This window comes from Miniopterus schreibersii (assembly GCF_964146895.1).
Source record: "Miniopterus schreibersii genome assembly, chromosome: 8".
Lineage (NCBI taxonomy): Eukaryota > Metazoa > Chordata > Mammalia > Chiroptera > Miniopteridae > Miniopterus > Miniopterus schreibersii.
In genome coordinates, this window is record NC_138109.1 from 20,968,701 (window position 1) to 20,983,395 (window position 14,695).

General features: G+C 45.7%; 1 protein-coding gene across 1 annotated transcript in view; it reads right to left on the minus strand.

Moving 5' to 3' along the window:
* The window catches only part of GRIK3 (glutamate ionotropic receptor kainate type subunit 3), a gene marked incomplete at both ends in the record, with an annotated part of 185,881 nt that overhangs the window by 62,815 nt on the left and 108,371 nt on the right, over nucleotides 1–14,695 (minus strand). The window contains one exon of the mRNA XM_081144903.1: nucleotides 8,057–8,233. Within this exon, the coding sequence (XP_081001029.1) occupies nucleotides 8,057–8,233 (177 nt within the window). The remainder of the gene's footprint in view (nucleotides 1–8,056; nucleotides 8,234–14,695) is intronic.

The following is a 14,695-nucleotide window of genomic DNA, read 5'->3' on the forward strand; positions in this document are numbered from 1 at the left end:
ATGAGACAAGGGGGTAAGGTTTGGAGGTACAGTAGCCACCTTGTACGCACAAAGAAAGTGTGGTGCTTGTCTGTGAATGGAGTAAGTGTGCAGGTGAGCAGAGTCAAGAGAGAGAAAGAAATATGAGCCCCTGATCAAGTAGATGGTTTCACGAACCAATACATTCTCTTTTTGCTTAAGTCAGTTGGGATTAGGTTTTCTGTCACTTGCAACCAGAAGAGCCCTAACTGAAGAACATCAGGAAACTCACCAGCCTGTGGCCATGAGAATGAACTACATGTACATGTATGAATATAGGATGCATGTAGGAGGAGCCAAGGCAGAGCACCTAAGCATGGATACCCAGTGAATTCAGATATTGCCTCAAGGGCCTCTGGGAATGACCTCTGGGCCTACGTCTACCCCTAATATCTGCAGAGCCCAGGGCCAGAGTACAAATGGAGGCCCATATACCATATGGCTAAATAGTTAAATGTTATAAGCTGACAAACTGTTATATAAAACATGCCCTGCCCCTCCACCTCCCCGAAGACAATATGCTTTCATAACAACCTGGAAAGTCAGGATGGAGACTTCTCATATGCAGTGACGTGGGGAGGTGGCACCAACCCCTACCCTGTCCCCTTCTCTTTGACCACTGGCTCCACCTTGTATCATAAGGGGCCTTGTGCTCTCCATGTGGACATCCTGGCCCTTGTGTCTGAGCTCCGTCTACACCTCTGCAAACATCTGCCGCTTGGTCACCCTTAGATGGGGCCTGTGAGTGCGACCGTGGCAACATGGTTTTCCCTCTCTGTGGACAGCCCAGGGAAGAATTTCATGCAGGGCCACTGGGTGGGAAGCTCAGGACTTTAGATCCTTGGAGCAAAGATTAGAGGGGCAGGGCACAGGGTCCTAATGGGCAAGTCCCCTTGGTCCCACTGACGCCTTGTTTTGGGAGATGTCAACCAGAAGAGGGCGAGGTCAGCATCTCCAAAGCACAGGCCTTGGGAAAGGGGCCCTCTTGCCGGGGCTAAAGGTGGTACCAGTGGATCCAAGGACAAGGGTGGTTTCGAATCAACCAGAATGTGTGGTCTTTGAGCATTTTTCCTCTCCACTGACATACTCCCTTCGCTCTCACTGCTTCCTGGGAATAGGAGATATTACATAAAGTGTTTATTTTTCCTGAAATTTGTTCTTCCACCAAGAACACCAGAGGATGCCATTCACGGCCTAAGTGAAAGATACAACACTCTGGGGGTGGGCTAGTTATTGTTAGGATCTGCTGGAACCACCTGGAACACGGGGCAGGGCAGCCACGTGTGGGAAGTAGCGGGGCCGGTACAGAGAGCATCTCTGGGTCTCAAGATTCCTCGCGGTCAATGCCGAGCGCAGGAGAGGATGCACGGCGGACACACAGTGCCTTCCTGCTGCTCCTATGGTTGTGGGACTGGAGGCCAAGCCAGGGGAGTCGCTGTTTTGTCCCTGTTATTGTCACCCTAGAGTCAATAAACCTTGGCAGCACTCTGTGTGACTCTGTGTGACTCTGTGTGTGAGACAAACCCCAGTGATAATAAATCCTTCAAAAACAGAAACTCTGGATGTGTCGGTAAATTGTCCCAAGGAAGCCGGTCCCTGCCCTGTACTCTCCCTGCCCGTTCATGCTGTTCTTCTATTGTCTGGGTGTGTAGGTGTCTACTCTCACACTTTGTCCCCTTAAGAGCAGGTGCTACCTGAGGGAAGAGACCATGTGTGAGTCACTTTGTAGCCATGGAGACTAAATACCAACACGGAGGCGATGGTGACAATGAATTAGTGACAGCTGCCCAGGCCTGGCCTGAGCCAGAGGTCATGGGAACCTGATACAATCTGTAGGTTTCTCTGATATCCCTGGCTTCCATCCTGTCATCTCCTGTCCCTACTCTTTCTCTTTTCCCTCTAGGACCTTCCGGTTGATGACTTAGTCAAATGACTTGTGTGCCTCATTACTTCCCATTACCACCTCTAAGAATCCGTGTTCTGGATTCCCCTTTGATCCAGGCCTTGAAGCAGGCAGGCGAATGCCGCCCTGTCACCCCCACCCCCTCCCAGCTCAACCTCTTCGATCACGGCTCCCTGCAGGCCCAAGGTGTGCGTATCCCTGTTTGACTGGGGCAGGGGAGAGTGGACCAACCACAAATTATGACGATGTGGAGGGCTGTAAGAGTAATCTTGAAGGAAGTAATTTAGATTTTGACATTTACTGTGGTGATAACGGTAAAGGTAATCGTGACAATAGTTGTGACAGCGAAGACCATATTGTGGGCCTGTTGACGATCCTGGTGATGCCACTAGTGAGGGTGGAACTGATGATAACGTTGATGCTGTGACTTGATGGTGGGACGGTGATGATGGGATTGACGGAGATAAATATGCCAATGCCGTGACAGCGATTGTGACGATGACGGTAGAAACGATGGTGATAATGTCAGTGATGATGAGACTGGTGATGAAGACAGTAGGGGTGGTGATGGTGGTGCTGACGCTGAGTGGAGATGAGACCGTTGTTGATGGTGATGACAGTGATTGTGTTGATGGTGCGCTGCCGTTGATAGTGGCGACAGTGGTGATCTCATGATGTCCACGCTAGGTTTCATTCCGCCAGAGATGTCGTGATTAGATCTCACTATTGGGGGGCAGGAGGCATCAGTCCCGCCTTTCACCTATTTCTTCTCCCTGGCCTCTCTTCACATCCCTCTTCTCGTCCCCTTCATGTTCCTTCCACCCTCTAATAACCTTCCAGTCTGGAAGAACACTGTTTTCTCAAAGGGACCAGGGCAGGGGTTATAGCAACAGCTGCAGCAGCAGCAGCTTTATCTCCAGATGTTTCCAGGGCAGCAGCCAACCCTTGTTCTGGCAGCCCTGAGCACACACTGCAGTAATTACATTATTTGTGGCTTCAATTTTAAATCCATTTTCTGGTCATTTTACAGTAACTCAATGGTTCACAGTCATTGCAGGAGTCCGCAGCCTGAATGCAGTTCCCCCCACCTCCTTTCCATGGCAATTGTAGTTATAGCAAAAATTATCCCAATCAATTTGTGTCTTAAAAGGAATTGAGCAGCCCAGAGAATAAGTGAAGGCAGAGGAGCCTGGGGAGTGCTGGGTCGATTCCAGGTCCGCTCTGGTCAGGCCTGGAAGAAAACACAGACGCTCTCTGGGTTGCTGGCTCAGGCGCCACCTGGCAGTCACTTATCTTTTAATTTTCCACAAAACACTGAAAAATAAAGACAATAAGTGAAAGTCCCTTTTAATGGGGAAAGGCCTCCTGGGCGTCTGTGGGAGGAAGTACTAATTCAACCAGAGCTGGCCGGGCAGGTGGCGCTGGGCTCCCCGCCTCTGCCTCCCGCACCCACGTGCCCGAGGTGGCGGGATCTGGCCGGTGCGAGGAGCGTGGCGATGGGCACCTCTGTCTGCGGAAAATGAATTATCACTGGGTTAACTGGAATTAGGCCCAAGATCACCCCCCTGGAAGAGGCCTAATGATGCTCCTAAGAATTTAAAAAATGAAAGAAAAAAGAAAAATAAAGATCACAGAACACGGGGCTCCCCAAGGGATGGAGGGCGCCCAGCGGGGGGCATGATCAAACAGCAGACATGCCTCCAGGGTCAGACAGCAGTTTCCAGCCACGGTGCGGGTCCATCTTTGGCACATTATCAGAGGGACATTAAGGGAGAGAGGTGGCAGAGAGGAGCTCCTTAATTTTTTTTTTAATTGAGATATAACACAATATAGTGAAGTGCGCTCATTTTAAGCACAGACTTTCATGACTTTTTACATAGAACCACACTCGTGTAGGTTCTCTTTGGATCAAATACAGCACATTTCCAACACCGCAGAAGGTTTCTCCTGCCCCTTTCCAGCTCACATCCACCGCAAACAGCTCCCTCCTCAGCAGTCCGTCTGCGAGGCTCATTCCCCACGTTGGGGGTAGCAAGAGTTTGTTCTTTTCTCAGTGCAGATTCTAATTCCACGGTGCAGCTACGCCCATCCTCCTGCTGACGGAGTTCTTTAATTTATTTCCACTTTGGCTGTGATCGGTGAAGTTGCTGGGAACAGCCGCAGGCCTGCGCAGCTTCAGCAGGTAGGCCCGCAGGCCGCCCGCCGGCGCGGGGAGGGAGGCCTGGACTGGCCCCTGGCCCCTGCCCCGCCACACATGCAACACTGATTTGACACAGGTCGCAGAGCTAACTACGAAAGACAGAACGAGAGGGTTTCTAGGAGAGAACGTGGGAGAATATCTTCGTGAGGAAATCAGAGCACAAAAGGCTTTGACCATGCTGAAAAGTCTCAACGAATTGGACTTCTTTAAATGAAGCACTCCGCTCCTCAGGAGCTACTGCTAAGAGGGTGAAGAGGCAGGCTCGTCTGGAACAGACACACGCGATACACATGTGTGCGTACCAAGGGCTCTCAGCTGGCATTTATTAAAGGCTCTGACAAATCAATAAGGCAATGACGAGCAATGCAATTTTTAAAAGTGGTTGGAAGGCCCAAAAAGGTACTCCAGGGAAGAAAAGATTCAAGTGATCTATTAGCATATGAAAAGATGCCCGGGCCCTCTGGGTCATCAGGGAAATGCAAAGCAACGCCCCAATGAGACGCCTGCTCCATAAACGACCCAAGTGGCCACAGTGAAAATAAAGCTGATTTACCAAGAGTCTGTAAAGATGTGGAGCCACAGCAAGTGCCATCCACTGCCCAGGGAGTGCGAATCGGTGCAGCGACCAGGGAGAACCGCTCAGCTGAACATATACACAGCCTAGGACCTCACACATCCGATCCCAGGTACACACCCAACAAAATATGCACATTTGTGCACCAAAATACACCTACAAGAAAGCTCACAACAGTGCTGTTCTATGGCCCCAAATGGAAATAACTCAACTCAAATGTCCAACTTATTTTTGATTTTGAAAAACTGGTTTTATATAATGGAATGCTATGCAACATTGAACAATAGACTACTGTTATATTCAACAACAGATGAATCTCACAGATATGTTGTAGGGGGAAAGAAGCCAGACAGAAAAGCATGCTCTGGTATTTTATTTATGCGAAGGTTCAAAACAGGCAGAACTGGTGCATGGCACCGGCAGTCAGAACTGTGGTGCTACAGTACAGCAGCGAAAAGGCAAAGGGCAGATGTCACAAAATCACACAGACACACCAGGGCCCAGAATTGTGAAAGAAATTTCCAGAGTGTTATAAGATGGAAGCAGGGAGACCTGACCTTCTCTGGGGGCTCAGGGAGGGCTGCCCTCAGGGCCATAAGTTTGAGAAAAAGGTGAGTTAGCTAGACAAAGGGCAGGGCAGAGGTGGGACTTGCAAGGGAAGTAATTACAAGCAGAGGGCATAGCATGTGCAAAAGCCCTGAGGTGCGAGGAAGCTGGGCACCCTGCAGGTGGTGGGTACAGCTAGAACCTAGAGGTTGATGAGCAGGTAGCATGGATGTGGCTGGAAGGTCACGTTGGGGTTGGACTGGACATAACTTCATGGGCTCTAATGATGATTTAGGGAAGGAAGATGGGACACACCATCCAGGGTAGGTGAGCTGGTGTGGAGTGAAGGGCTGTGGCTTTGGTTACTCAGACCAGTCTGGCTGGACTTGCAGAGCTGAGTGTTCCTGGCTCGGGTCTGCTCACCTGTCCCCGGGCAGTTCTGCATTGTGCAGGACTGGACCTTCCTACTGGAGGAAGTGCCTCGGGAGGCTCTGAGCTCTGCCCCGGGCGCACTGCTGGCCGCAGAAGGTCCCTGTGCTGAACTGCAAGTGCACCACTAGATAGTCATTGTATTATTTTAGAGGTTTTTAGACAAAATGGACAGAAGACTCAGCTTAGCCCTTAGGGGTGGTTCTGCCCACGTGGGCCTCTTGTGTTCTGACTCCAGGCATTTGTTCTCTGTCCTGACCTTTTTACTGAGCAGTTTTGGTTGAGTTCAGTCATTTTCTCTACGGATGAGGCCGGGCAGAGGGTGCCAGCACAGGCTCTCAGCAGGGAGGTGGATACCTGACTGCACAGAGATGGCTGCAGGGCATGCTGGGGAGGGAGTGGGGAGGACATGGGCAGAGCGGAGGGCATGTCAGCACAGGGGAGGGGAGATGGGCGATGGACCACGGTGAGGCCGTTAGGGTGGGGTGGCTAGAGGGTGGGGTGCCTTGGGTCTGGGTCCAGGTTGGCTCTGAGACTCAGGGCAATGGCCTCAAAAGTGTGAGCATTAGCCGTTTTCAATGTCAGGGACCCTCCAAACCTCAGTGCACAAGACAAGGAGAAGCAGGGTGGGAGGGACAAGGGCCAGCAGCAGGAAAGTGCTTGTAGGTGTGAGGTACCCTGACGTGATGGCTCAGCGTGTGGACAGCCCGTCAGTCAATGTCATAAGAGCAAAGTCCAATACGGTGCTTCATATGTGCCAGACATGGATCTAAGTGCTTCACAAAGCTGTGCCCATTTTGTAGATGAGAAAACGGAGGCTCATATTGTCCAAGGTCACACAACTAACATCAGAGCAAACAGGGTGCAAGTCCAGGCAGTCTGGCTGCAGCCCATGCTCTGCCGCCTTTCTGTGCTGAAATGTTTACCCACAATGGAGCTTTGTGGGTAAACTGAGCCAGCAGCAGGTAGCACCTTGGCAAATCTGCACCCGGGAGCTCAGGAGACCTTGGTTAAGAACTTGGGATCCTTTAGAGAGACTGAGGGTCCCCTGTGGATGGTCCTCAGTTTTCCCAAGATATCTGGATGTTGCTGCCCTTAAGCTCAACTGACAGGGGTCTGGGACAGTGATGCTCAGACACCCGTTCCCCATCCTCACACCAATCACTCGCTGCTTCACTCAATGACCATTTCATCGAGCACTTACTATGCACCAGCCTTTTAGGTGCCAGGGCTATCTACATTGGTTAAAAAGAGAGAGACTTCCTTTTGTGGAGTTGGAGAGAGAGGAAAAGTCATTAAACACACACAATTATTTAACTATTCATTGTGATAAGAGCCTTGAAGAGAAGCAAGGGGCTATGATAGCATATTATGGGAAGGATGACCTAGTCGTCCCCGGGGATGAGAGGCCCCAGGCCTGAGATTTTAAAGTTTCATGGACTCTAGGGTCCTATGAAAGTTATTCCCAGAGTTATCAAAACCTTTAAGTTAAATTTAAATTAAGTATGTATATGAACTATATATTTAAAAACAGTAACAAAGGAGTGTATTTGTATACTCAAATGTGCCACACTGGAAACTGCTAGTTCATTCAGGTATTGATAAGTTACCTTTTTTTCCTTCTTCTTGGAATAAAGTTCTCCAGTCCTTTCTGTGCAGTGATGGAAGTTTATTGTAAATGTCTCACTGATGAAGGATGAAGCCCAAAGTTTGTTTTGTTTTCTTAATTTTTAAAAATTCAGGTGTGGGAAAAACTGACTGAATTTACTACAGCTTGCTTTTATGAATTATGATTTTCCTGTTATTTTGTAGCCAAAACAAAATATGAAAACATTGAATGCTGAGGTCAACGTTAGACTTCAGGTGTCATCCATAGCCTCTGGGGTCAAGTAGTTGTAGCCATAGAAGCAGCTCTGCTGTTTTTAGTAAGTCTTTTTATGGCAAGTAAGTGTTGCATATTTGAATTTATACATATTTTGTTCTATATGCATTTAAAATTTTTATACTCTGGGTAGAATTTCAATGAAATGAAAACAAGTTTGAAAATGTCTTCAGTTTAGAGGTGTCAGAGACCTGGGCTGGCCTCCATATTGCTACCTCCCCAGCCCCTCTCAGGCCGCACCCCTCACCCCTCATCCGTCTCCTTGGCCCCTTACTCCCTCATGGCCCCTGACAGTGGCATGGGAACTCCTGACGGACAACCCACTGCTCCTGGGGGTGACACACCCTAAAGTGAACTGGGACTGATGCAGGTACCGAAACCTGGTGGGAAAAGATACTAAGCCCCAGGCCCACCCAAAGCGTTGAGCAGTTTTCAGCACCTTGGACAGCAAACGCCACCCTACTACTCCGGCAGGGAAGCCGGCGGACAGGGCCGCACACTCACCCTTCTTGGTGGCCTCGAAGCTATCGTGGAAGTGAATCCTCTGGATGTCATAGGTCAAGGTTGTGTTGGGCAGCAGAGTCCTGTTCCTGTTGATGATGTTGGCAGAAAATCGAAAGGCATGCTCCTCGGCGTTCATGACCTGGGCGTTGGGGCCGTCTGCATACTCAAAGATTCCTCCTGCGAGAGACGGCAAGATTGTGTGTGCTGGGGAGGGAGAGGGCGCTAACAAGGGTGCCTGACTCAGAAAGGTTTATGGACAACCTCCCCCCTCCCAAGTGTTCAGTAATATTCTAGATAATTCCCATCACAGACATTGTGCTGGAGCATGAGAAATATGAAAATCCTCCTAGTTCATTTCATTCAGCGAACAAAGTCCTGATAACAGAGACTGACAAACAGAGCCCAAATAAAATCACCAACTTATTAATATTGCTATAAAAATTCTCAATAGAGTGCTGGCAAGTGGAATCTACCAGAATATTACAAGGATAACGTGCCATGACCATGCAGAATTGTATTCCAGCAATGTAAGTGTGGTTCAGTATAAAGAAATCTATGAATATCATTCCATCACATTAATGGTTCACAGGAAAAAGAACGTATGACCAACTCACAAAACACGGGAAGACATTTGGTAAAATCCAATACTTACTGTTGCTATGAATGCTCAATAATCTAGCACCCAGAAGGATACTTCCTTGATTTGAGCATCCTTAGCTAAAATCAGTCCTTTAATATCACACTAATGGTGAAACATGAAAGACATTCTCATTAAAGAAAAAAGAGGGAGGGGGAGAATTCACACCACACCATTAACCAATGAAATCAGAGAGAAAAGGAATTTAGAGGCATATTTCTTGGAAAGAAAAAATTCTTACTTGAAAATGATATACATGCCTTCCTAAAAAAAACACAAGCCCTTAAAAATAATCCCTAAACATGAAAACTAGTAGGAAGTAGTAAAAGATTCAAATTAAATAACCAGTTAGCACAAGTTAATAGTGTTTCTTTATATCAGCAATGATCAGTAAGAACACTTAATGACAAAATGATTTCCTTCACAATATTAACAAAATATTAAATAACTAACAACAAACCAAATAATAAAGTGCAGTTTCTAGTAATAGAAATGACAAAAACACCTTAAGTGAGAGACACAAAAGTAGACTTAAATGAGGTATTTCTGGATATTTAGATTCAAGGGTAAAGGTGTCTGTTTTCTCCAAATTAGTTTTTCAGTTTAATTCAATTCTAATTAGGATCATAGAAGGATATTTCTTTTACTTGACAAAGTGACTCTAAAATGCATCTGGAAGACTAAACAGGTGATAACAATCTAAAAAGAGGCAAGAGGTGACTTGCACCATCAGATTTAAAACATATCATAAAACCAAAATAATTAAAACTGTGTCCTTCCTAATGGCATATGAAAACACAGACAAATCAATGGAATGAGATAAAAAGTTCCCAGGAAGAGATTCAAGTAGAGATAAGTATTTAAGACATGATAAAGTTGGCTATTTCTAATTAGTAGGTAAAAGATGAATTATTCAGGAATTGTGCTGAGACAATTATTCAATGATTAGGGAGAAATTTAAGTTAGATTCTAATCTTAAGTCACATATCAAAATAAGTTCCAGATGGATTAAAGATTAAATAGCAAGGAAGTAATGGAAAGAAGGAGGAAAGAAAACACTATAAAAGTGGCAAAAAAATACAATATTAAGGTGGAGAAAGTATTCCTAGGCATTTTTAAAAATAGATTTTTAGAAAGAGAGGAAGGGAGAGGGGGGGAAAGAGAGAAACTGATGTGCCCTCAGCAGGAATCGAACTGGCAACCTTTTGGTGCCTGGGATGACGCCCAACCAACTGAGCCACACTGACCAGGGCCTTAGTCATTTTAATAAAGTCAGAAAGTAGGAGAAAGATGAATAACTCCAAGAAAATCATATAAAACTTATATTTATCAAAACTACCATAAACAAAATGAAAACAACAAACTCCAAAACAATAATTGGTAACATATATGGCAGTATAAAGGTCAGTGTTATTATTTTATAAAAGCACTTAAAACTCAACACAAAAGATAAACACTCCAACAGAAAAATGTGTGAAGGGCAAGCACAGGTGTTTCACAAAAGAAAAAATAATAATACAAAGGAGCTATTAACATATGAAGAAATGTTCCGGGTCCCTAACAATAAACTCAATTTAAACCAACAGCCAGATGCCATTTTTCTGCCTGTCTTGTTGGCAAACATAAAATAAATGATAACACCCAGCTTGGAACACAGACACTTAACTGTTGGTGGAAGTGGGAACCTGCCTTCGGCCATTAGAAATGTATCAAAAGCTTTAAAAATGCTCATGTCTTTGACTCAATACTTCAGTGACTCCAGTGATGGGCACATTACACACGGGGAGGGGGAACTAGAGATTCAAACACCAGAGAAATACTCAGTAAGCTGCCATTTGCTGAATATTTCCATATAGTAGCAAAAATTTCATAATTTGGGAAATATTCAGAATGTATTTTTAAGTGAAAAAATGGAGGTTAGAAAGCAGGAGATGCAGTGTGACCCCAGGCCAGAGAGGAAGACTAGGAGGAAGGTGAGGAGGAAATTACATCATTGACATAAGAATGGGAGACATTTCAAAATGACACAAGTGAACAGTCCTGGGTGGTCGATTTCTTATTTTGTTCTTTCTGTTTTTCTACATTTTCCAAATAAAGCTATACTTTTGTTTCTTTATTTGCTTTAAAATCAAATTTATTGAGGTATCATTGAAGAAATTCTGCTGAGTGGCGTGACCACCACCACAATCCAGTTTCTAAACATTTCCATCATCCCCGAAGCTCCCTGGTGCCCACTTAAGCTCCATCATCTCTTTCGCCCCCAGCCCCAGCCCCAGCCCCAGCCCCAGGCAACTGCTCATTGACTTTCGGCCTGTAGAGATTTGTCTTTCCCGGGCATTTCTCATAAATGCACTGACGCAGTTTGTGGTCCTCTGCAGCTGGCTTCTTTCACTTAGCATGGTGTTTTTAGACTCATCCATGTTGCGGTGTGTATCAGCTCTTCATTCCTTGTTGTTGTTAAACAGTATTACTTTCTATGGGTAAGTACCACATTTTATTTACACATTCACCACCAGTTGATGGCTATTTGGGTTGTTTCAATCATTTTGAAAATCTGAGCGTCCATTCCAGGTCAGGGCACATGCCCGGGTTGTGGGCTCGATCCCCAGTAGGGGTCGTGCAGGAGGCAGCCGATCAATGACTCTCTCGTCATTGATGTTTTTCTCTTTCTCTCCCTCTCCCTTCCTCTCTATGAAATCAATAAAAACATAATTTTGGGGAAAAAAAAGTGAACAAATCAATCTGCCTCGTCCGCTGTCCCAGCAGGCTTACAGATTGTAACATGCAGTGCGTGTGAATGTGAGTCTGGGTGGGTGCTCACAAACACGCCGAGCTCGCGCATAAACCAGGACGACAGGGCTGCACCCCCAAACAGGTAGAGGGGTCCTATCTGAGCGGTAGGATCATGGGCGACTTTGATTTCCTTTTGTGTTTTTCGTATTTGCAAAAAATTCGGCAGTGAACATGTGTCACATTTCTCATCAGAAAAACCATCACGTGATTGTGCATATGTGTTTGAAAGGAAATAAATGATCAAAATACCATATGACCCAGCAATTCCATTTCTAGGGATATAAATTTAGCAGAAGTTAGAGATGCATAAACACACTTATGTACAAAGATATTCTTGACATAATATTGGAGAAATAGAAAACAGCAATGTTCAAAAGTAGGAGATTACTCAAGATAGGAAAACCTGCCCATATGGCAGAACGACTTGCAGGCATCAACAGTCAGGGTGCAGGCTGGCTTGATATGGTGTCTGGGATGTGTTTCCAAATAATATGGGAGGGTGGGTGTGAAGGGGCTGCGGGCCTGGCAGGATGGGCCTTGGGCTGCTGGGACTGGGTAGTGGGTCCACAGGGACCCATTATACCATTCTCCCTCGGTGTACCTGACAGACATCCTCCATAATAAAATATCCTTTAAAATCACAGTAGAAGGAAGGCAAAAATCACAAATCATGGTGGTGCAATTAGAAAAGAGAAATTATCATCTGCATTTGCTGATGGCTGTTCTCTTAAAAACTCAAGGGGATCAGATGAAAACCTGGACAAAACTAAACAGAGAGCTCATCATGGGGCATACATGCCAATGTAGGAAAATGTATACCCCCCTTCTCTACAGCAGCAAACAACAGAGAGAAATTATAAAAAAAGAGAGACCTTATTCACAACAGCAACAATGAAAAAAACACAACAGTCCACAATAAATGTGCAATTCCTATATCATGAAACCCACAAAACTTTACGGGGGCACATAAATGAAGACTTGAATAAATGGGGAGACGTAACTTTCTCCTGGAAAGGAAGGCTCAGTATTGTAAAGATGTCAGTTCTCCTCAAATTAATTTATAAATTTAGTGGAATTCCAATTAAAATCAAAAGGGACGTACAGAAGGGCATGCACCAAAATGGTAAGAGAGGTTCCTTCTAGGAAGGAAAAGATAATGGATTGCTCCTGCTTAGTGCTTTTCTGCCCTAAGTCCTCTGCACTGAGTGATAGCTTTGGTAATAAGGAAAAAAGCTTTAAAAAACACTCTTAACCAATACTTAATGACATAGGAAATGCTCATCCTCTCTTCCCCCACCCTCGAGCAACAAAATCATATTACAGTGTGATAGCTATTTATCAAACCAAAAGCACATATTTATGTTACAGAAAAAAGACTGGAAGGGTTCCAATCAGCATGTTACCAGCGAGTATTTCTGGTAAGGGGTTCACTCTTGCTCTTGGTATTTTCAAATCATTTACAATAAATAATGTATTGTATTTATTACTTGAAAATGTAGAAATTAAAGAAGGGAGCCTGGGGAGAGGTCCGGTCATTATAGAGCCCCATCCCAAACGAGGGTCAAAGGTTGTGGGACAGAGCCATTTCCTTGGGCTGGGATGACACTACTCTGGGGGACTATCAACCACACTTAACCCGTTAGTGCTTTTGGAGGAAGGGAAGGGCGAACTGAACCTCATCCATTGATAAGCTATCAAGGGTTCTTCTTTCTACCCTCTCCCTTCTGGGCCCCCTAGCCCCCTTTCTCTTTCGCGCCAGGGGCTTCAGAAGCACAGGGTCTGACGGGCTGGGGTTCTCATTAGAGCTCTGCCTCATGGAAGAAAGGCTGCTCTGGGTCTTAGCTTCTGAGGAGAACAACCCACCCTGCTTAGAGGCAGCTCCCCCATTCAACTGGCTCCTCTCCATTCTCTCCCTTCCCATACATTCCTCATGATCGGTATTTAAAGAGGCTAATAAGTAGGTTGGCACAGTTGATTAATGCATAATCTTAATCATGATTGCATAGTGTAATTGGCATTAATTTGAAGAGTCAGTTCATTACGAAAATAATTTCCACTGCTTTCTGCTTTAATAAAATGGAGCAGAGACACCAGGGCTGTTAAGGAAATGGGATGGGGTATGAGAGAGAGAGTGTGTGTGTGTGTGTGTGTGTATGTGTGTGTGTGTGATGGATCCCAGAAGATATAAGCAGGGATGGAGCGCAGGTGCCACTGGAACAAAATTTCTTCAAAGAGAATCTCGAGGGAAGCCCAATAGGTAAAACAAATAATAATAATAATAATAATAAATGATAACAACAAGAACAAGTGATTGTATGTCAGGGATGCTGCTGAATGCTTTCTACCCGCTTCATTTAATACTCACAAGAACCCCTCAGCCACATTAGAGAGATTTTATTGCCCCATTTTACATAAGAGAAAACTAAGGCCCAGGGAAGTCAAAGATGTTAAAACTACCAACTGGCCAATTTTCTTCTACAACCAAAGCCAGCTTGCTAGGGCCAATAGTTAAATTTTCAGGAATTTTGAAAGCCAGTTATTATATTATTGGCCGCCTGAAATTGACCACAGTAAGAGTATTTACACCACAGAAATGAGCAGATGCTACACATTAGGACTTTTTTCCTGAAGAGCATGCTCTCCAGCCCAGCACTGCCCAAGCCTACTTCCACCATCTGGACTCTTAGAGAACTGATGCCACAGTTCCTGAGAAGGATGGCAGCCCCAGGGCTGCGCCGAGCACAGCAGGAAGACCACTGCTCAGACCTAACCTCATATAGACAGTGGAACGCGGGGCTGGGGGTGGGGGTGGCAGGGACAGACCTGGCTGTGCCAACTGGAACCACTTCCTTCTTGTTCCGTCTACTAAGATATATTGTATGTTTTCAGAAATATTCTCAACAACCTAAGCATAAATGCCCACATTTTAAAGACTGGCCTTTTTATATGTCTGGAAATGCACCCAGATGGTGGAATTTCCTTGCTTCCCATTTGAGCATACTATGGTCGCCTGTGTCAAGCTGAATGTTGTGACCTCAAAAACTAGGATGCAGGGTTGTCACTGCCGCTCTGCCACACCTCAGCATTCCAGGCAAGGGTCCTGAAGACAGTCTCCCCATCCTCTGGGCAGATGAACCTAGAGGTTCCCCCAAGGCACAGATCCTAGGGCAGATGGAGCAGAAGGCTTAGGCTCTTGCTTAAACCCATGA